This window comes from Lynx canadensis, chromosome C1 (genome assembly GCF_007474595.2).
Source record: "Lynx canadensis isolate LIC74 chromosome C1, mLynCan4.pri.v2, whole genome shotgun sequence".
Lineage (NCBI taxonomy): Eukaryota > Metazoa > Chordata > Mammalia > Carnivora > Felidae > Lynx > Lynx canadensis.
In genome coordinates, this window is record NC_044310.1 from 30,881,682 (window position 1) to 30,905,532 (window position 23,851).

At 39.1% G+C, this 23,851-nt stretch overlaps 1 protein-coding gene across 1 annotated transcript in view; it reads left to right on the plus strand.

The window, feature by feature from the left end:
* Positions 1-23,042, plus strand: part of ZMPSTE24 (zinc metallopeptidase STE24) — a 41,005-nt gene extending 17,963 nt beyond the window's left edge. Inside the window, exons 7-10 of the mRNA XM_030327570.1 lie at positions 2,622-2,806; positions 14,177-14,281; positions 17,164-17,307; positions 21,275-23,042. Of these exons, the coding sequence (XP_030183430.1) occupies positions 2,622-2,806; positions 14,177-14,281; positions 17,164-17,307; positions 21,275-21,499 (659 nt within the window). The 3' untranslated portion in view covers positions 21,500-23,042. The remainder of the gene's footprint in view (positions 1-2,621; positions 2,807-14,176; positions 14,282-17,163; positions 17,308-21,274) is intronic.
* Positions 23,043-23,851: the final 809 nt, after the last annotated feature.

Consider the following 23,851-nt stretch of genomic DNA (forward strand, 5'->3'; position numbering starts at 1 on the left):
AGGGCACGGGCTAACTGCCAGAAGTGCTGGGAATGCGAATATCTGGCCTTTTAGATTTCTCAAATGAGAAGCAGTCTCCCACAAGACTTACATGGTGAGAAATTTCCTAAACTCTGAAAGGAGAATTCAACATGGAGCAGGAAAACACACACACACACACACACACACACACACACACACACACACACGAATATAAATAACAAATCTACATTAAAGACCTCCTTGTGGAGATGTACAGATGTCAGATAGGCAGCTGGATATATGAGTCTGGAGTTCTAGGGAGAGGTCAGGGCCAGAATATTAATAGGGAAGTATCTGGCACATAGATGGTGTTTAATGCCATGAAGAGGGCACTTAGAGAAGAGAAAGGGGCTCAGGTTGAAGTCAGTAGGAGAGGAAGAGCCAGCAATGGAGGCTGAGGAGGAGAGACCATTGAGGTAGCAATAAAGCCAGGAGAAAGTGGTGTTTCTTTTAAGACAGGAGAAGAAAGTCTTTCAGGGAAGGAGTGGTCAGCTGTGTCAAATGCTGCTGAGGGGGTGCCTGGCCGGCTGAGTTGGAAGAGTAAGTAACCATTGATCTCAGGGCTGTGAATTTGAGCTCCCATGGGGTGTGGAGATTACATAAATAAACAAAAAATGCTGCTGGTAGGTGAAGGTAAGACATCATAAGACATGAAGACACAAATGGCAGTGCCTTACATTGGTTTTTCAGAATTCTCAAGTATATTACTTCATATCTCAAGTGGTATCATTAACCCATTCAGTAAACAAGCATTACTGAATATACTACATGCCACTACAGTGATACAAAAAGCTTATGGTCTAGAGCAGGGACTCTTAAACTTTAGTGACTATAAGAATATTCTGGAAGTTTTGCTAAAAGACAGATTCTTGGGCTCCATTCCCAGGTGTTTTAGTATCTACTTTTAACAAGCTCCCCTAGGTGATTTTGGTATAGGTATTCCTTGAGCTACACTTTAAGATATTAATTTTATTTTATTCATAAGCGTACAATTTGCTTACTTCCATAAATAAGGCAGCTTCTAAGAAGTATTTTTAGTTTAAAAATTAGAATCAAAGGAGACATAAATGAGATAGAAGTGTAAGACCTCTGAATTACACATAACTTTCCAGATGCTGAGGTCCTGAACTACTGACAAAATTGGACCACGTGTTTGTTAATTTCTAGGCAACAAAACCAAAAGATGAAAAAATAAACACATAAATAGGTTAATATTTATCAAAGTCTTACTATATTCTAAACATATATACTTCTATATATGTAAATATACTGTATTCTAAATATATTGTTGGGGCGCCTGGGTGACTCAGTTGGTTAAGCATCCAACTCCTGCTCAGGTCATGATCTCACCGTTTGTGAGTTTGAGCCTGTGTCAGGCTCTGTGCTGACAGCTTGCTCAGAGCCTGGAGCCTGCTCCAGACTCTGTCTCCCTTTCTCTCTGCCCCTGCCCCACTCACACTCTGTCTCTGTCTCTCTCAAAAATAAACATTCAAAAAAATAAAAATACAAATAAATAAACATATATATATATATATATATATATATATATAGTTAAGCATATTTTACACTAGAAGTGTGAATAGATACAAAATACACATTTTCTGTGAGACATCTCAAATTCTCAGGAGAAACAAATGTTTTATCATTTCTTCTTTTTAAGAAATGTATATAAGTAATAGTAGTAGTTTATGGATCAGGTGGTATACAATTGATTTACTTAGAATTTCTCATGTAATCTTTAATCCAGTTCAATGAGCTAGAGATTAGCCTTTACCATGAACAGGTAAATGAAGCTTAAAGAGATTAAGGAAGTTTCTTACATTTACACAACTAGTACATGGCAGAGCCAAGATTTGAACCCAAAGTCTGCTTTTAACCACTAATGTCTCTATACAGTGTAGAACATTTAGAAAATAAAGAAAAATATAAAGAATCAAATAAAAAAATCAACCATAGTTCAGCTCCTGTTAGCCACATACTGTTAAGTATGTTCTTTTTTTTTCCAGTCTTTTTAAAAATAGCTTTAATTTTCTTCTGATTCTAGAAGTAAGTATACTTATTTTAAAAAGCCTTGAAAAGTATAAAGGATGGAACAAAAGTCTATAGTTCTAGCAGCCAATGGTAAACACTTCAATATATTGATATATGTCTTCATAGGCTTGTGTTTATGCTTTTCTATTTACATGTATTTTTTCATGACAATAATGGAACCTTATATACATGAAGTTTTGTATCCTTCACAGTATATTGGTGAACTTTTTTTCCATCTTGTTAAGATTCTTTCAAAAGTATTGCTTTTTTCTGGCTGTTTAAATTCCATTTCGCAGCTTTACCGTAATTCAGTCATTCCACTACTGTTGGATATTTAGACTTTCCTTATTGCTGTAAAGCTGCGCTGAGCACAAATATTTGTTGGCAATATGGCAGGAAAACAGACAGTCTCCACTGCTGGTGGTGATTTATGTTGATACATTTTTCTTCAGGTATTAAACAGTTTGAAAATGTTAATGTCCTTTGCAGTAATGCAATTTCTAGGAGTCTCACCAGAGGACCCCAGACTTTTTAATTCTTTTCCATGCTTTGAACTGTCTTTTCCTTAGGATCTAAACGCTCTTCCCACAGCAATGCTTATTTTTATGGCTTCTTCAAGAACAAGCGCATAGTTTTGTTTGACACTCTACTAGAAGAGTATTCTGTACTAAACAAAGCCATCCTGGAGGAGTCTGGCATGGAAGCCCGCAAAGATGGAGAAGGGGACAGTGAAGAAATAAAAGCTAACGTTAAAGTGAGTTTTTCTTTTCCTAAGAGGCCCTGGGCTCAGTTTTTATAAACAGTTACTATGACAGCTCAGAATAATATCAGTTTCTGTGCAGTGAGTGGTGAATTAAAGGAGACTACCAAATAAGAACACCGTGGCACCTTTATAATTCTGGTATTTGGGAGAGACTATCACTATTATTACATGCTAACTACCTCTCAAGCTTTTATAGAATGTACACATGGAAATCGGAAGTGTAAGACAGGAAAATTCTTATGATTATAAGCTGTCTTTAAAACAGGACTTCATATATATTCTTGATATGTTTATGATCAAAGACTTCCCACAGGTAGGCCAAAGAGGAGATAAACATTTGATTTTTACCTCATTGAGATGCAGAAATGATAGGCTTGGCAATGGAGAGACTTGGATTTGAATCCTGGTTCTGTCATTTAGTAGCTGTGTGTCCTTGGGTACACTATATAATGTGGTTGGCTTTCTTTTGTTTGTTTGACAAATATTTATGAAACCTGTATTCTGTGCTGAGATACTTTGCCTGGCACTAGAAATGCAAAAATAAAGAGGGAAGATCTCGAGAAGCTTGTGATCTGAAGGGGAGAAATATAACAGTGAAGAAATATAACAGTGAAGCTATGTATACTGAATGCAAGGGGAGCACAGGAGAAGACATGTCTTAAATCTGACTTGAGTCTCAGAAAGCTTTTTCGGGGGGCTCCTGACTGGCTCAGTCAGTAGAGCATATGACTCTTGATCTAAAGTACCAAGACTAACTGGGGGAAGAAGGGACAATGATAAGAAACAGCACAGTTTTAATCAGGAACAGCCAGCAGTATTTCTATATGTATTGGAATATGCTATTGGCCTTGGTGTCATTCAGAGATGATTTTGGTTCTGTATAACTCTAGGCAATATGTTAAGTTCTCTAAATCATTGATCATTGATCTGTCTCTCTTTTTTTTTTAAGTTTATTTATTTATTTTGAGAGAAAGAGTTGGGAGGAGGGGCAGAGAGAGAGGGAGAGAATCTCCAGCAGGCTCTGACATGGGGTTCAAACTCACAAACCATGAGATCATGACCTGAACCAAAATCAAGAGTTGGACCCTTAACCAACTGAGCCATGCAGGCGACCCTAGATCATTAATTTCTTTTTTTTTAAGTTGATATATTTTGAGAGAGTGAGCATGCACGTGTGTCATGTGCACAAGATGGTGAGGGGCAGAGAGAAGGAGAAACAGAATCCCAAGCAGGCTTTGAGCCATCAGTACAGAGCCTGGTGCGGGGTTTGAACAGCATCAGGAGTCAGATGCTTAACCGACTGAGCCACCCAGGCACCCCTGAATCATTGATTTCTTAATTAAAAGATGCTGCTGCAGGGTTTCTCACCTTGGCACTATTGACATTTTGGGCCAGGTGATTTTTATTGTGGGAGGGTATCTTGTGCATCATAGGATATTTAGCAGCATCCCTGGCCTTTCCCCACTACATGCCAGTATCAACCTTCCCTACCACCAACACCTGTTACAACTGAAAATCTCTCCAGACGTTGCCAGATAGCCCTTGGGGGCAGGGCTTGGGGGGCAAGAACTAGGAAACTAGTTGCGAAACTAGTTCCTAGCAGAACTAGGAAACTAGTTGAGAAACACTGGGCTGAAGCTGCCTGCCTTTAGGGCTCTGAGGATTAAATGAAATGATATAGGTGAGATACTTTGTACTCCATATTATACATTCTAACTACTAGGAAATATTATCATTTGAACATACATTTTGATCCTAAAAAGATAGTCTAATAAAGTGGCCTTGCCTGTTATAAATATGTACACGGGGCAAGATTCTGTGAAGGGATTAAATAGCATTGGGAGAGGGTTAACTCCTGTAATTTAGCTTATTTTTGAAGTAGGGTTATCCTGCCGGTTAGGATGTTGGAATAAAAGTCACTTTGGTTTGACTAAGAGTCAGGATTTTAAGCTAAGAAGAGATCTTAAGGTTATGTCATCAGTAGGAACACTGCAGTCCAGAAAGGGTAACTCGGGGACAGCACAAGGGAATCATGCAAGGTCAGCAGGTCACTCTGCTTAAGAGGTACCCACATCCAGGGATGAGGAACAGGGGTAACATTATAGCCAAACCATGATGTTAGATAGTGGCCCACTGATTTCAAACAGTGTGATGAAATTACTGATCTTTAGTATCTAGGAGAACAGTATTCTTTCTTTCTCCTCTTTCTAGTATTTCTCCTTTTTCTAGGAGAACAGATTCTTTCAGTAAATCTTAAAAAAGATTAGATAGTCTTTTGAAATGTGTTGAGTGGAGTCTCTGAGTTATTTTGCTGGCTTTTTTGCTTTATTTCATTGATAACTACAAATATTTTAGTATCTGTGTATAAGTTACATGATTAAAATACTTTAGACATAGTCCTGAAGAACCTTTAATGGAAGAGACTAGCCCTGTACACAAATAGCCCATAAATTAAAGCAGAGTGTGGTAAACATCATGAATGGCTGGAATAGTGTGGCTTTTAGAAATTAAGAGGTTAATGAGGATTCTAATAGTTTTCTTCTTTTTTAAAAAATTTTTTAACGTTTATTTATTTTTGAGAAAGAAAGAACATTAGTGGGGATGGGCAGAGAGAGAGAGGGAGACACAGAATCTGAAGCCGGCTCAGGCTTTGAGCTGTCAGCACAGAGCCTGACATGAGGCTTGAACTCAGGAACCATGAGATCATCACCTGAGCCAAAGTCAGACGCTCAACCAACTGAGCCAACCAGGCGCCCCCTAGTAGACCGTTTTCTTAACCGAGAAGATATTTGAACTAAGCAGAATTTTGACTTGGGAATGGGGCTTTTCAGGTCAAAGTTATGAAATGAATAAAATGATACAGACATAAAAACTACACACTGGCTCTTCTAAGACTAATGATTAAATGTATTCTTATAGATGGGGATGGAAAGGTACACTGGGACCAGTTTGTAAAATTCTTCCTGAAGATGTTGAGTGGTTGTCTCCAATGGCCAGGAAGGTTGATTTGGGTAGAAGCCAAAGCTTGCTTTAGGAAGATTACAATTTGGTGGCAGCATATAGGATAGAACAGATTGGAGGCAGAGAGACTTCTGGGGCCTAGTGCATCAAGGTAAGCATGAAATAAAGAGAGTCTGCATAGAGTGAGAGGTCAGAATAAGTTCAAGAGTCACAACAAAAGATGGATTTAAAGTACCTGGTGATAGTGCTTGTGGGGAGTGAAGGAAGTCAAAGATTGACTCAACACAGAAAGACAAATACCTTATGATTTCACTCATATGTGGAATTTAACAAACAAACAAGCAAAGGGGAAAAAAGACCGACAAACAGACTCTTAAGTATAGAGAACAAACTGATGGTTCCCAGAGGGGAGGTGGCGTGGGGATGGGAGAAATAGGTTAAGGGAATTAAGAGCACACTCATCATGATGAGCACTGAGTAGTGTATAGAATTGTTGAATCACCGTATTGTGCACCTGCAACTAATATAACACTCTGTGTTAACTATACTGGAATTAAAATAAAAAACTCAGTAAAGAAAAAAACAAAGATTGACTCAACACTCATTAACTGCAGTGCTTTCCAGTGTATGTGCCATACTATTTTAGGGAGTATATTAGTATTTTAAATTTGAATAGCTATATCTTTATTAATGTATATTAGGACAATGATAAAACTAGCATATAGTGATTTCATAAATATTGTCATTTAGGACAAGGCTAAGTTTTAAAAAGTGAATTGGTTTAGAGAAAGCTATTGAGTAAATAATCACATAGAGAGTACACAGATGTAGCAGAAGTTTAGGAAACAGTGGTTTAGTCAGGACCTGCTACTGAACACCTACTATGTACAACACATGGGCGGGGGGGGGGGGGGGGGGGCGTTCAATCTGGATGAGGTGGAGAAAATGAAGCATTTCATTTTCAACAGAAGTTTAAAGGAGAAAACTAAGTTATCTGAAATCCCTCCTCTCAGGGAGAGCTAGTACATTTTGATGAATGTTTCCATAATGGTTATTAACATTTAAAAAGATGTCTAGGAAACTTGACTCTAGGATTTTACCCTTCAGGAGACAAAGAGAATATTTGGAACAACCTGTCTCAAAAGTAGTTTAAAAGGAAAAGTAAAACTATAGAAAAGCTGCCCCTTTGTAGAAGAAAGTATTTCCCAGCAATGGTAGGGTTATGTTCAGTCTTCCCAGTTAGTAAGAGTAAATGGAAAGCGCACAGGCTATAGAGATATGGGTTCGGGTTTTACCCACGACATACTAGCGAGATGATCTTAAGACATTTAAAAAAAAAATTTTTTTTTTTAATGTTTACTTTGGACGCAGAGAGAGATAGAGCATGAGTAGGGGAGGGGCCAAAAGAGAGGGAGACACAGAATCCACAGCAGGCTCCAGGCTCTGAGCCGAAGTCAGATGCTCAACCGACTGAGCCACCCAGGCACCCTGATCTTAAGACATTTTTAATTTCTCAGCTACCTCTTCTTTATCTCTAAAATGAAGATAATATTCCTCTCCTGCCCAGTTTGGTGGTGTTGGGATCAAACGAGTCAGTGTATGAATCCTGTGAAAAAGCAAGTGCTATAGAAAGTGGTGCTTCTTTCTGTTCTGTTCTGTGAAATTAGTGTGGGAAGAAAAGAAAATTCAGTTTTGTCTAAGAATCTGTCACAAAAAAACAAGAGTCCGTTAGTGGACCCTGTTTAAGCTCTTTTCATTCCGTATCTTTGAATGTGACTCTGTGCACTTCTAAGTAGCTTCCTAGTAGTACGTGAGTGACTCGGCTGGTTAAGCGTCCTACTCTTGATTTCGGCTCAGGTCATGATCTCACCTTACGTGAGTTCGAGCCCTCTGTTGGGCTCCATGCTAGCAGTGGAGGAGCCGGCTTGGGATTCCCTGTCTCCCTCCCTTGCTGTCCCTCTGGCACTTGCGCTGTCTCTGTCTCTCTCAAATGAATAAACTTAAAATATATATATATATATATATATGTATATGTATATGTATATGTATATGTATATACATACATATATACATATATATACATACATATATACGTATATATGTATGTATATATGTGTATGTATATATGCATATATACATACATATATACATATATACATACATATATATGTATGTATATATATGTATGTATATATGTACATATATATGTATATGTATGTATATATATATATATACATATATATACATATATATATGTATGTGTATATATATATATATATAGCTTCCTAAACCTAGACACAGGAACCTGCACCATCTAGTAGAGAGCTGGTTGTTTAATGAAAGAATTCATAGTTCATACTGGGAAGCTGGGAACTAGTGAAAACAGAAGCCTGAGGACCAAGTTACTTTATATAAAATGAGGCAAATGATAGCTGCCTTCTAGCAGTGGAGATTAATGAGCTGCATGTAAAATGTCTGATCCACACATAGGCCATTAATGGGTGGGAGCTATTATTTTTATTATTAAACAAAACAGCCATATTTTTGCTTATGAAAGCAATAGAAAACTTAGAAAACATGACTAATCCGCCTGACCATAAACATCTTACTATATGTATTTCTAGTCTTTATAAACTCATTTTTTCCATCTTTCTCCTCCTATTGGATATATGGATTATTGCCAGTGTTTTGTTGTTAAAAATATTCTTGCAGTAAATATCTTCATATGTGGATCTTCAGTCTTAATTTCCCCCTTAGAATAGATGTCTACTAATTGGTGCTTTAAATTGTGATTCTTTCTTAATGGCCCTGAAGGTGCAGGTGTACGAATGTCTCTCTGTCTTTTAAACAACTAGGCCAGTTTTCTTATCGGTTCTTGCTCTGGCCTAAATTCTAATACTTGAAAGGAAAAGAGATAATAAATGTCAATACTATCTTGCAAATCTCTTTATCCTCTTTCTCATGTATCTACCCAGCCTCACTTTAAATGGACATCTCCTTAAAAAGGAGGAATTGGGGAAGGAGGGGAAAGGTGGTAGAATATCTAGATTCCAATAAATCTTACTGCTTGTGTTCCCATTAGGTTGCATTTTTCTAAACTGCATAAAACAAAATCAATTCCACAATTCATCTGGGTTTTTTTGTACCTCACCCTTTTAAGTATCTGGAGTATATTTCAAAACTTTCTTGGCCTTTACTTTCTAGGATATAAGTTCTCTAATTGTTGCAGGATATTGTGTGTGTCAGTAGGTCAAGCTTATTTAGTATTTGGCTCACATCTTTATATCTTTTTGATATTTTATTTGCTTGGTGTTTCAGTTATTGAGAGAAGTATGTTAACATCCTCTATTATGATAGATTTGTCAGAATAAATGTATTCTGAGGAAATAGTATTAGATACATGTAAATTTAGAATTAATGCATCCAAAGGTAAATTGAACCTTTGGCGAATTCTGTGGTGACCTTCTTTAGTAATGCCTTTAAGTTTCTTTTCTTTTCTTTTCTTTTCTTTTCTTTTCTTTTCTTTTCTTTTCTTTTTTTTTTTTTTTTTTAATTTTTAAGTAATCTCTACACCCAACATGGGTTGGGTCTCGAACTCACCGTTCTGAGGTCAAGAGTCCTATGTTCCACCTATTGAGCCATCTGGGCGCCCATTAAGTTGCCGTTTAAGTTGATTTTGTCTGATGTTAATACAGCTACACCAGTTTTCTTTTGGTTAATGTTTGCTAGATGTCATCCATTTGTTTAAAAATTTCTTGAGCTAAAATTCACCATTTCTACCATTTTTGAGTGTATAATTCACTGGTTTTTATTTATTTTTATCACGTTGTGCAGTGAGCCACCACTAACTCAATCATCCTTTTACTTCTCAACTTACCATCCTGTCTTAGATGCCTTATACATAGCATGTAGGTAGATTTATGATTGAGAGTCACTATTTTTTTTTTTTGACCAGCTTAGTTTATTTATATATGTTGTGATTACTGATACTTGGAATTGTTTCTGCCATATTACTTTATGCCTTTTTCTTCTGTCCTTCCCGTATCCCCACCCCACCCCTGAACATACACATGTACATCTTCATGCCTTTTTTTTAAACAACTGACTGAGGGTTTTAAAAAATTCTATTTGAGTTGTAATTCAGGTTGGAAGGTTCTTGTATGATTGTGCTTTCAGTGACTGCTGTTAAAAATTAGGATTGCCCAGGGGCGCCTGGATGGCTCAGTCGGTTAAGTGTCTGACTTCAGCTCGAGTCATGATCTCACAGTCTGTGAGTTCGAGCCCCACGTTGGGCTCTGTGCTGACAACTCAGAGCCTGGAGCCTGCTTCAGATTCTGTGTCTCCCTCTCTTTCTGCCCCTCTCACACTCTGTCTGTCTCTCTGTCACTCACAAATAAATAAACATTAAAAAAAAATTAGGATTGCCCATATAACTTAAAATCTTAAAATATATAGTATCTTCATTGCTTCCTGAACAATCCAGGGACCATATACACTTTGATCCAATTCCTCCTTTCATCTTGTGTTTTATTTTTATTTTATTTTATTTTTATCTCCCAAATTAGCATTATAATTATTATTTCATACAGTCATTTTTTAGATTTACTCATATGCTTACCTGTTTCTTTGCTTACCATTCCTTATTCGTCTTATACCTTCCTTTCAGAAATAACTTTCCTTTTTCCAGAAGTATATGTCTTAGCAACTTCTTAAGAAATTTTTGGATTTTGTTTTTATTTCATTCTCATGCCTAGATGTCAATTTAAGACTATCTTTTTTTTTGTTTGTTTTTTTTTTGAGAGAAACAGAGAAAACATAAGCAGGGGAGGGGCAGAGAGAGAGGGAGAGAGAGAGAATCCTAAGCAACCCATGAGATCATGACCACAGCCAAAATCAAGAGTTGGATGCTCAACCCACTGAGCCAGCCAGGCGACCCAGGACTGACTGTCTCATTGAGCTATTTATATTAGCACTTTAAAGATGCCATTCCATTGTGTTGTGGCTTTTGTTCCTGTTGAAAAAGTCTACTCTGAGCTTTTGTCATTTCTTTATAGTTCTCTTTGGTGGTTCTTAAGATTTCTCTTTGATTTTCATGTTCTGCAGGTATGGACTTCTTTATCTCAGTCCTACTTGGGATATATTGTGATTCCTAAATCTAACAACTTAGATCTTTACTGAAGTTTTGAAAATTCTTGGCCAGTTGTATCTGTGAGTGTTGCTTCTCTCCCATTCTCTCCAGTCTGCCTTTCTAGAATTCCAGTTAGATGAATGTCACACTGTCTCATTCTGTCTTCCACAAGTGGTAAACACTATTTCATATTTTCCCTCTCTTTATTCTTTTCTCTAGGTATATTTAATCTATTTATTCTTTAGCCAGCCTGTTGTGTTTCAGTTTTAAAGCTCTGTTTGTTTCTTTTTCAAACCAGTTTGGTTGCTTCTGGAATTCTCTAGTTCCTTCCTCAGTGTTTTTAGATCTCTTTGTGTAAAGCATGCTGTTTTTTTTGTTTTTTGTTTTTTTTGTAGCTAATAGTTCCATTATCTGAAGTCTTATGGAGCTAATGGTGCTCTTTATTGTTTCTGCTAACTTACTCATTGTTCCATTGTCTTCTGAAGTCTTTGGTAATTTTTATTGTGACCTCATAATGCATCACTGATTTTAATCTTTAGGAATCCTGAGGGGTCTGGGTTTAGGGTACAATCCTCAATAGAGGATTTGCATTTGCTTGGGTCATCTGTCCCCAGTGCCACCAAACCAGAAGTATTTTAATCGGTCAGCTTGGGATTTTTCTGGACCATATTATACAGATAATGATTTTGAATTTTAGTAAGAAATATTTTTTTTTTCACTTTAGGTGAGACTTGACAAATTTGGTTTATTTTGCCACTGTAGTTTTTCCTAGCTCACTCTTTGACTCAGAGTGTAGCCCTTCATGGATTTGTGCGAGGGATCTCAATTTCACCTCCTCACCTTTGGCTTTTCCTTTTTTTTCTGATGTACTAAATAAACTATATATCTAAAAGGATATTTATAACTTAGTATTTTTAGATGTCTGAGGGTTTTTCAGACTATCTAGTTAGTAACATTGCCAGACTCCGGTGTCTAGGGGTGTGTGTGTGTGTGTGTTCGTGAGTGAATATGTGTGTGTACATGTGTGAGTGTGTATAAGATTAAATTGTTCATTGTGTCTTGGCACTGTTTACATTGAATCTGGGAAATTTATGAACAGAATTTTATTTGGCTTAGTAAACATTATATATCATCATCCATATGACCACCTGCCATTTATGTTTAATTTTGTAATATTGTAATAATACGCAAATGATTACATATGTGTCAACTAAAGTTATTTATCTTATTTGATTGATGAATATTGAATACTTTTACATTCATAGTTTGTAAAAGTTGAAAGTACAGGTCTCTGGCATCAGACCACTTGGCTTCAAATTCTAGATTTTGGCTTTGTGGTTAGAGGAAAATTAGTTAACTTCTCTGTGCCTAAATTTTCTCATCTATAAAGTGGTATGGTAAGAATACTTTTGTCATGGTGATTTTGATGTATAAATGAGATAATTAAGTATTTAGCACAGAGGGCCTATGTATGTAGTCACTGTTTAATAAATGTTAGCAATTTTTGTAGTTATTTTTTTTTAATCTTTCCCAGCCCGGTCTTCATATGTGTTGAAGGGAAAAAAATTCAGATATTTTCCTTATATAATTTCTATGTCATCCATACTGCTTTTTTTTCAGGTTCTAGTGTTCTATCTTAACAGCTTCCTTCATATATCTGGTAATTCTTGGTTGTCTACTCCTTAGTAAGAGAGTGGGGGCTAAAAACTTGATTGGAATCTCTGAGCCTGTAGCTAAGGCTTGTCCACTTTGAGCTTCACTGTAAGGTGACCTGGGTGGGCTTCTTGCTGGAGAACACCTGGGTGTTAGTATCCTCAGGTGTTTCCTGGTAGAGTGGTCAGAGTTCCCAGGGAGTACTCATCTGATCCTCTGCCTGGGGGGTAGTGTTCTGGGAGCCCAGTGTGGGGAGAGGGCTTGGTGGGGGGAGAGTCCTCAGTGTTCAGCATACCCTTACAATAGCTAACCTAACACAGACGCATAGTCTGTGTACGCAGACCATGCTCGTGTGCCCTAGCCCTCCACTAGGCCCACTTGCTAGTTGAAAGGTCCTCTTCTTTTACCCACAGAGAATGAATGTTTAGGCTCCTTCCAGGGACAGGGGCAGTTGCTTTTTTGTATAGAGTTGGAGAAGGAATCTATAGCTTTAACCACTGCTGAAACCACTCTCACTCAATTCTTATTTTAGCTGCCTTCCCCCTTCCCCCAGTTCCAGAAGTACCTAGTGCTGTTAGTTCCCAAGCCCTGTGAAGACTGTGTGGGATAAATCAGGCTGCTTCTGCTTGCTGCACTGCTGGCTTGTGAGTCAGCTTTCTTTAGTCTGTTAAGTCCATATCACTTGTCCATCTGCTTTCCTGCTTCCAAAATGTTGCTGTTGTCACCTCTCCTGTTTTCCCCTTCCTTGTGGGTTTAATATCTTAAAAATCTCTTGGTCATAGTTTTATGGGGGATTTTGTTCTTTCTGCTACCTTGACTTGGAAGTTTTGATTTTTTAAATGGCAATTCATGGTGTATTTGTGATCATAAGTGATATGTGCTTATTTGTGGATAATTTGGAAAATAGGAAAGATATAAGCTAGTTACACATCACTATAATTTCTATCACATAGAAAAAACTACTGTTGACATTTGATGTACATCATTTGTTTCTGTGTTGTTCATTTTTATGTGCACATTCACATTTTTTCATCATTGGGATCACTATTTTTAGCTTTGTATCATGCTTTCTTCACCTAGTAAACTGTTTTCCCATGTCAGAACATAATTTTTGAAACATTTCTAATGGGTTTATAATATAGCTGTCATATAAATTTGTCATGATTTATTTAAATGTTGTCCTACTGATAAAGATTTATATTTTTTGTTTGTTTGTTTGTTTTGTTTTTTTTTTAATATATGAAATTTATTGTCAAAATGGTTTCCATACAACACCCAATGCTCATCCCAAAAGGTGCCCTCCTCAATACCCATCACCCACCCTCAAGATTTATATTTTTAACATTTGTTTTTGTTTTTGTTTTCAAATCCAAGTTAGACTATAAGTCTCATGAAGTCAGGGAATGTCTATCTTGTTCATGATTCTCTCTCCAGTGGTTAACCCAATGTCTACCACGGAGTGATTCAGAGAATGTTTTGTTAAATGAATGAACAGTTTTGCACAAAAGTCTGATTGTTTTTTTTTAAGTGAGAATCTAAGAAGGGCTCTTACTGGGTTAAAAGGTACAAACTTTGTGAAGGTTGTTAATAATTTATTTGCAACTTGTTCTTTGATTTAGAATAAGAAACAAGGATGTAAAAATGAGGAAGTGCTTGCTGTACTGGGCCATGAACTGGGACACTGGAAGTTGGGACACACAGTCAAAAATATCATTATCAGCCAGGTAAGTTGGGAGTGACAGTTCCCTTTTTATGGCAAGGTAGTCAGAGGAGAAGTATGGCAGGCAGGAGAGGTGGTCTAGTAGAGAGGTTAAGACGGACTCTGTAGCCAGGATACCTGACTTCATATCACGGCTCCTTGACTTCATCCCTGTGCCCTCATCAAGTTCCTTAACCTCTCTCTGCCTCCATCCCTTATTGAATGATAATACTTCCTAGGATTGATGTAAGAATTCACTGAGTTAATACATGTAAAGACTGTGGAGTAGTACGTGGAATGTGGTTAGGACTGTGTCAGTGTTGATCGTTACCACCACCATCACTGCCTGCAGAGTCACTCAGCTATGAAGATCAAGAAGCGTGAGGCTTGATAAGCTGGATTTTTTTGTAAACTTTTTTCTCCTTTAAAAGTCATTATACATCTATTGAAAAGAAGTTGGAAAAATGTAGTAAAGATAAAGAAGAAAATAACTATTCCTATAACATTCCTCCTCTGGGACCTAAATCACCTCTCTAAACCAACTGTTACCATAGTTGTCAGGATCCAGGTGAAATAGCACTATACTTTGTTGACTGGTTTGGAGCAGGGGTGGCCTTCACTGAGTCTAAAGTAGGTCTTTGTACCTTTCTAAAGGGCCGCTGGTTCTGGAGGACGGTGTGTGTGAGGATTTGTAAGCCCCCATGGGCCCTTCCTGTTGCCTTGCATCTTTCAGCAGAAAATGAGTTCCTTGGCTTGAGGCTAGTTGTATGGATACATGGCAGTAGATAAGAAGATAAGTCCAAATCCAAGTTCAGAGTATTCAGTCTAAAGAGGAAAGTCTCAGCCGCCTTCATGAAGAAAGGGGTCCAATGGAATTAGGCTACCCTGAGGTGGTCGGCTGGTCCCTGAGGTGTCGTACCTGATGTGGGTGGGGTTGACTGCCCCTTCTAATAGATTGGGCACTCATCAAAAGCCAGTGGGGGGAATGTCTGGGTTGTTGACCAATGCACTGACTCCATTTCTGGCACCTTGACCACTTTGTTCAAGAGTCCCTTGACCAAGTCCTAGAGTGTCTAGGGAAAGAGGCTGACTGACATCCACAGAGCAGGTATCTTCTCCACCTTCTCCACAGCCTCCTTTACCATGGACTCCTTTGGTGAACATTCACATTGGGCCAATATATCATCGTACTCTGGGCTAATTTTGGAAGTTTTTCCACATACCTCTTTTCCAGATCTTCTTGTTAGCCATCCTTGAGTTTGTTCCGAGGCCCTGATCATCCAGCCAAACCAATATTTACCCACTGCCAATGATTTCATCCTCAGCTCAGGCCTTCTCTTCTTCCAGACTGAGTGGGCAATGAGGTATACTACTAAAGTTTCCTTCACTGAGAGTATTTCCTTCACCACTGTTTGCCAGGAACAGCCCTGAGTGGTTCTGTAATGCCATAGCAGTTCATTTCAGCTGGTGCCAGCAAATTGTATTAAGTTATTTGTAAAATGGGCTCGGATTTTTCCTCCTCAGTCAAATGATTATAGGGAGCTCCCCATGAATAGGGTTGGCTGAGGGATGGCAGAGGGTCAGGAGTTGGCATACTAGGTGTATGAGCTACCTGCTCTTTTAACTTCTGCCTTCATGACATCCTTCATTCCCGCTCGCATATATGCCACTTAGGCGTGATGTTGGGGCGCTTCAGGACATTCCAGTTTCCTGGCTAGGTGAGCCAGCATAGCATCCAGTGTAGGAGAGGCAGCTCGGTTTGCAGGGTCCTCCCGTCCCAGTCAGGAATCAGTCTCTAGTAGGGCACAGTAGCAAACCCAGAGTTGTTTTTCAGAAAGACAGTAGTTACTTGACAAAAATGATATGCATAGCTCATAATTCTAGGACCTTCATAATTCTAGGAGCTTGTCATGTGGATCCACGGGGTTACAAGGGCTGACTGGCGAGCTGCTTGCACTTCATCCTGGGGCTGGTGAACCTTATGCTGAGCCCCGCTCTAGGCTGGTAGTGTTTGAGTTCTCTGGCAAATGGTTTGGAGCAGCACCCTCAATTATGGTACCTATGGTCTCCCAAGATCCTGACCTGCCAAGGGAAAGAATGGTATTTGTTCTCTACCTTACTCCAGTACCCCTTTACTCATATTTTGGTACAGACTTTTGACTCTTTTTCTCTCATTTATTGTTAAAGACACATCATTTTTCTCTTGGACCTAACTGCTCAGTACAGCTCCAGTGGTCCTAAAAAGTATTCAAGGGAAGCTTGTTTCTTGGAGCTTCCACATCAAAGTCAGGTGGAAGGCCTTGTATCTGATTATGATTTAATGCAAACAAAGCCAGAATCCATTCTAGCCATTTAACTTTTTACAGAAAGAAAATATCTCATTGCTGTTGGCCACTTTATTATTATCATTATTTTTTTAAATGGTTTTATTTATTTTTTTGAGCGGGGGGGAGGGTGAGACTGAGCGTGAGCAGGGGAGGGGCAGGGAGAGAGGGAGACACTGAATCCGAAGCAGGCTCCAGGTTCCGAGCTGTCAGCACAGAGCCTGATGTGGGGCTCAAACCGTGAACCACGAGATCATGACCTGAGCTGAAGTCGGAAGCCCAACCGACTGAGCCACCCAGGCGCCCCTGCTGTTGGCCACTTCAAACCCTCAGTTATTAGAGCCTCCATTTAAGCCTGTCCTTCTAAAAAACTCTACAGCTTATACATTTGGGGAAATTTTATTTTTCCTTCTAGAATAAAACTATAAAATTACCTAAATAACTTGTTTCTCTGATTACACTAACACTATTGTTAAAATCACGCCATGATGTCTAATTCTAGGTTTTTTTGGTACTTCTGATTCCACAGTGAAATAAATCACCTTAGTAATAACTTAGAGAGATTTTGTATCTTTCTTTCCAGATGAATTCCTTCCTGTGTTTCTTCTTGTTTGCTGTATTAATTGGTCGAAAGGAGCTTTTTTCTGCATTTGGTTTCTATAACAGCCAACCCACTCTAATTGGATTATTGATCATCTTCCAATTTATTTTTTCACCTTACAATGAGGTAATGTATAATCTTTATAATTATCTTACATATGCCCTTGTATTTCAAACCTAGAACCTTTAGGAAAAGAAACAAAATAAACAAAACTGTAGTTTTAACAAGTAGATGAAACAAAACCTTTTAGTCCCTTGATTTACTGGCCAGTAGAAGAAAGTAGAAGAAAAACCCAAGCCCAAATGAACAAATGCTTGCATGCTGTTAATGGGGGAATAGTGGAGGACTACTAGACTTTGGTGGTGAAAACTTAGATCCTAACGTACCTCAGAGGCATGGTAGGTGGAGATTAACTAGGAGAATGCTAAGTCCTAGATGACGTATTCGCCAGTGTTTGGCTGAAAATCTTCTGTGTGTGAGGGGACGAAACAGTGATAGTTGAGTGCCTGTATGGCTGGATAAGGGAGGCAGTGTGACAGCGTTCCCCTGATCGCGTCCTCCGCCCATCCCCTTCAGAATGGCCTTAGGGTCCCACCCACCACAGGCCCTCTAAGTCAGAACTGGGCGGGGTGTTATGTTAAGTGAGGCTTAAGAATCACTGCTCGGATTGCCCAGTAGGGAGACTGCATACAGGTGATACGGCATGGATTGAGACTGTATATTAACAAATCTGATGATGGCAACATGTCATGATATTTGATAAATTAAGCCAGGAAATAATATTGGGGATCTTGAGTGATCTCCATTGACAAAAATTCTCTGAGACAGGTTGTAGAGTTAAGATTTTTAGATAAACTAAATGAATCCTATTTCTCCATTAAAAAAGGGGGAGGAGGTTTGGAAGAGAAATAGGAATAGATCATATTTGCATAGCATTGTCCACATAAACCAACAAAGTTTTCCAGAACACTGAGATTTATTACCTTTAAATTCTTTTTTATTTTAACTGAGAATATTTATAAAATGCCTTTATGCAGTTTGTTACTGCTTAAAGAGGTTAAAGAAGACTTTTTTTTTTTTAAGATTTTAAGTAATCTCCACACCCAGTGTGGGGCTTGAACTAACAACTCCGAGATCAAGAGTCCCATGCTCCACTGACTGAGCCAGCCAGGCACCTCTAGAGAACTTCACAGTCCAGGAGTGCCTTAAGGACACTGAGCTATGTATACTGAGTGACTCCCGCTGCTCTGCTTTTGAAGCAGTTGTGCTATTTATTTAACAAATTTTTTTGTTTCTTCCCTCACTGTCAGGCTGATGATCCTGTCAGTGTGACTTTCTTGTATGTCATTATCCCTTTCTAGTTGGTATCCTTAACCTACACTAGACGAGAAAATCAGATCATCAGACTCATTGGGTCGCGGTCACTAGATTGACTGATTTGAAGGGTCCTATTCTAAGTACAGGCATGCACGGTGTTAGTGGTTATTCTTTGCCGCAGCTAATTTGACTGCTCAGAGATTTTTGTTTTGCTTGTTTGCTCTCTTATATTGAGTGGTTGAGTTCACTTCAAAAACCACCCAAATAAATGTGGGGTATTAGAGTAATTTGAAATGTGATTAATCCGCAGAGATATTAGCAACTGTTTAAAAAATCTTGAAGAGCCCACGAGATTTGTTTCAAAAGAACTAGGTATTTAAACAAAAAGACTTATGTTTAATTGTCAGCGTTTAAGAGGGCATGATAGGATGGGGCGCCTGCCTGGGTGGCTTAGTCGTTAAGCGTCCGACTTTGGCTCAGATCATGATCTCACAGTTCGTGGGTTCAAGCCCCACATCGGGTTCTGTGCTGACAGCTCACAGCCTGGAGCCTGCTTTAGATTCTGTGTCTCTCTCTCTCTCTCTCTCTCTCTCTCTCTCTCTCTGCCCCTCCCCCTCCCCCACTTGTGCTCTGTCTCTTTCTCTCAAAGATAAATAAACATTAAAAAAAATTTTTTAATAAAATTTAAAAAGAGGGCATGATAAGAAAGAGCTATTTTCCTGGGAAAGATGGGGAAATTGCCCTTAATATTAAGAAAAGTTTGGCCGTGTACAGCAGAGCCAGCAGGTGCAGGTTAGTAAAGAATGCTTTGCTTGGGACACTTACAATCAGGAGAAAAATTGATCCATCGATAGCTTGACGAGGACCACTTAATGATTCTGTCCCAAAAAGTCTATTCAAGATTTGGAGAGAAATTTCAGGCAGAATTCAGATATTAGTTTTGAATATGTCTAAGAAGGGATTAGGAACTCCCAGACTTCATTTTGAAACTCTCTATTTGCTAGTAGCAGTGAGAGGTACAAATGAGAGACTTTTTAAAACTTATTTATTGTCTTAATGCTGAAGTATTTTAAGGTAAGAACTAGAACTCATGTCATTCAACCTGAAGTACTCCAATATACAAATAAATTATTTTTCCCTCAGAAATGTGTATTTTCTTTTTTTTTTTAATTTTTTTTTTAACATTTATTTATTTTTGAGACAGAGAGAGACAGAGCATGAACGGGGGAGGGTCAGAGAGAGAGGGAGACACAGAATCCGAAACAGGCTCCAGGCTCTGAGCAGTCAGCACAGAGCCCGACACGGGGCTCGAACCCACGGACAGTGAGATCGTGACCTGAGCCGAAGTCGGACGCCCAACCGACTGAACCACCCAGGCGCCCGAAATGTGTATTTTCAAATGAAGTTTGTCCCCTTTGTAATGGTCCGTTCAGAGACTGGATATTTATTCTGGCAATGTTGTCATAGCTCAGAACATTTTAGAAAATTCTGTTTTGAGGTTGTAGACTATAGCCTCTTATATGGAATTAGTGAGCAAGAAATTTTTTTTAAGTTTTTTAAAATGTTTATTTACTTTTGAGAGAGACAGAGAGAGAGAGGATCTGAAGCGGGCTCTGTGCTGACAGCGAGCAGCCCGATAGTGGGGCTCAAACTCGCAAACTGTGAGATCATGACCTGAGCTGAAGTTGGACACTTAGCCGACTGAGCCACCCAGGTGCCCCAAGAATATATATATATATTTTTTAATTTTTGAGAGAGACAGAGAGAGAGAGAGACAGAGACAGAGAGACAGAGCACGAGTGGAGGAGGGGCAGAGAGAGAAGGAGACACAGAATCTGAAGCAGGCGCCAGGCTCTGAGCTGTCAGCACAGAGCTGGACGTGGGGCTCGAACTCACAAACTGTGAGATCATGACCTGAGCTGAAGTTGGACACTTTAACCGACTGAGCCACCCAGGTGCCTCCCAAGAATGAATACACACACACACACACACACACACACACACACACACACACACACACACACTTATTTATTTATTTATTTATTTATTTATTTTAATGTTTATTTATTTTTGTGAGAGACAGAGACAGAATGTGAGTGGGTTGGGGCAGAGAGAGAGGGAGGCACAGAATCCGAAACAGGCTCCAGGCTCCGAACTGTCAGCACAGAGCCTGACGTGGGGCTCGAACTCACGAGCCATGAGATCATGACCTGAGCCAAAGTTGGACGCTCAACTGACTGAGCCACCCAGGCACTCCAAGAATATATTTTAATAGAGAAAGAAAAGGTCTGAATAGAAATCACCACGACTTAACTCTGACCCAGAGGAAGGTGGTGTGTGTGGGCTATGGAGGTACCAAGAATCTCAGCGCCACAACCTTCTAGCTGTGTGACTTCCACCAAGTTATTTCACCTCTCTGAACATGACCTTCCTCATCTGTGAAACAACAGTAAGACTAATGACCATGTAGGATTGTTGGGGAATACATAAAGTGCCTACAGCAGTGGCTGGCACCTGGCAGATGCTTAAAAATTAGTATTTTTTTGGTAAGAAGAACATTGATTTGGGTATATATCTGTTTCTGGTCTGTTTGCTTGGGGGAAAAGTCTCAATTTATAACAATTCCCCACCTTAGTTCCCTAAATACTAGTGATCTTCCTTTGGACCTGTTGTTTCTCTTATCCTGAGCTGGACTTTGCCCGCACGCCTTGCTCATGCGCCTGCCAGTGGCCGCAGAGGCGGGCAGTGGTCAAACCCCTTCTGTTTACTTTTTCAGGTTCTTTCTTTCTGCCTAACCGTCCTAAGCCGCAGATTTGAGTTTCAAGCCGATGCGTTTGCCAAGAAACTTGGAAAAGCTAAAGACTTATATTCTGCTTTAATCAAACTAAACAAAGATAACTTGGGATTCCCTGTTTCGGACTGGCTGTTTTCAATGTGGCATTATTCTCACCCTCCACTACTGGAGAGGCTTCAAGCTTTGGAAAGTTCAAAACAAGACTGAGGTGCCCAGGGTCTGCGACTGAAGACATTTCTGATTATTTCTGTCCTGGCAGCATGTTCCAGCTCTTGATGTTTTTAAACCTTTTTTTTTTTTTTTTTTTTTTTTTTTTTTTAAGAAAAATTATTAAGTACAGAAAAACCCAGATTTAAATACATTTAATATCTCATTTCAAAAATGATTTTAATAATCCATTTCTTAAAACACTGGATGAAATTTTGAGGCTTAATGTTTTTAAAAGCATGGTTTTATCTCTAGCATCTAATTTTACCATCAACTTTTAAAATTATTTGAGAAAATACAGAACTTGTTTTATTTACACACTTATATGGAACCTGCATATAAGGTGTTTGGGGGCCTGTGTTTAAAAGAGGAACACCACCCAGAGTTTTGTCTGTGAGGGAGTGAGACAGTGGTCCCAAATCACTGTGCTCGGACCTGAGTTGAGATTTGTTTTTACTTCCATGTTCTTGTGATCTAACCTGGTGAATCAGTGTTTTACATAAGGAAGAAAGGTAATAATTGGTAAGGCTGATGTGATTTAAATGAAACCAATTAGAAATATGTTCTGTTCTACCAAATGTCTCTGTTCCCTCTCTTGCATCACACCGATCAGGAGCTTCTAAATAGTGCTTTGAAATTAGAAATTATGTTTAGAAGGTTTTAAATCACTGGGTTTTGTTTTTGTTTTTAGGAAAATCTCCGTCTTTATCTTTCTTTCTACCTGGTGTATATGATCTCATTACGGCGTAAACTAGTATTTTTCAGAACATTTCAGCTTTTTCCTCATTTATACTCTGATTCAATAAACAGTACATCCTTTCACTTAGCAGCAATCGCCATATTGAAAAGGTTTTGCTATTTTTAAAGTGGCAGAATGTGGAAAGAAGAACAAAAGGACATTTTAAGAGACATAGGGTGAAATAGTGATGGTTCTCTTATGGTATTTCAGGAAAAAAATATAGTTTTATATCTCTTTCAAGAACAGAAGAGTTTCAGTTTTTATTTTTGTAATTTTTATCGGGAAGTCGTAAGTACTAATCAGGCCTGATTCCATTTTTGAAAATTACAGTTCTTGATGTGCAGCTAATTTTTATTTTCAAAACAAATGTCACGAAAGATTACTTTTCCAGTTTTCAAAGCTGTGTGTTTGACTGCTTCGAATCTCTGTCCATTTTCTGAATGAGAGCTTACTTTGTGCCTGGAGCTCGCACCCTCTGGTAATGTTTCCTTTCTGGGCATTCATCCCAAAGCGGATCAGCTGTGCACCTTTGGTATCTGGCCAGAAAGTCTTTTACTCAGCTGATATTTGGGTACTGCCTTTACATGGAAATATAATAAAAATAAAGCTAGTTTAGTACTGCATTATTTATTTTCCTAAGGCTAAAGAGGAGCAGTCTGATGATTTTATCCAGCACCCTTTATCTGTGAATTCACGCTGTGATAACTGCCTTTCCTTCCTTCTGTGCCTTTGAATACAAATTTCAGTTCTGCACAAGTGAAACATTAAAAATTGCCAATGCGGATTGATGGACTTTGTCCTTAATTTGACAAAATTGTGTGTCATTTGTTACCTAGACGTATGTTTGTTATCCCAGAGGGACCGAGGGCTGGTCGTGACGAGTGGGAAGAAGCGGCCCTACTGCTGAGCGACGCCACTGCCACCCTGTGCCTGATGCGCACAGCCGTCTCTGTGCCTTCCTCCTGCTCCCCTCCGGAGGGCCACCGCTTCTTGAGGTTTCCTCAGAAGCTTCCTTCGGAACCACTGCTCCACTTCCATCAGCTCAGGTTGTCTTCGGTCTGTCTGGTCTGCTCCAGCTGCCTCTTTGGGCTCCCTTACCTGTGACAGCAATAGCTAGCTTTTTGATATGTGATTGTTTGACCTAGTCACCTCCAGTTTATGGATGGCAGAGGCATAGGGATGGCTGGCTAGTACTGATGGGTTCCCTGGATTCTGACCTGTCAGGGGCAAGAGTAGAGAGGCCAGCTAAGGAAGGAGGTGGCACTCTGTACCCTAATTCTCCCCCTAATATACAGGGGACAGAATAAAGCAGATTAAGGCCTCAGGTAAAATGGCAGGGCCTCGGCAGTGTTGATCTCTGAATAAGGTAGAGTCTGCTGAGGTAGAGTATGTACTGTCTTTTTAATTTTTTTTATTTTTTAATGTTTATTTCAGAGAGAGAGTGTGTGAGCGGGAGAGGGGCAGAGAGAGTGAGGGATATACAGAATCTGAAGCAAGCTCCAGGCTCGAGCTTCAGCGCAGAGCCCGATGTGGGGCTCAAACCCACAAACCGCGACACGAGATCATGACCTGAGCTGAAGTCAGATGCTTAACCAACTGAGCCACTCAGGCTC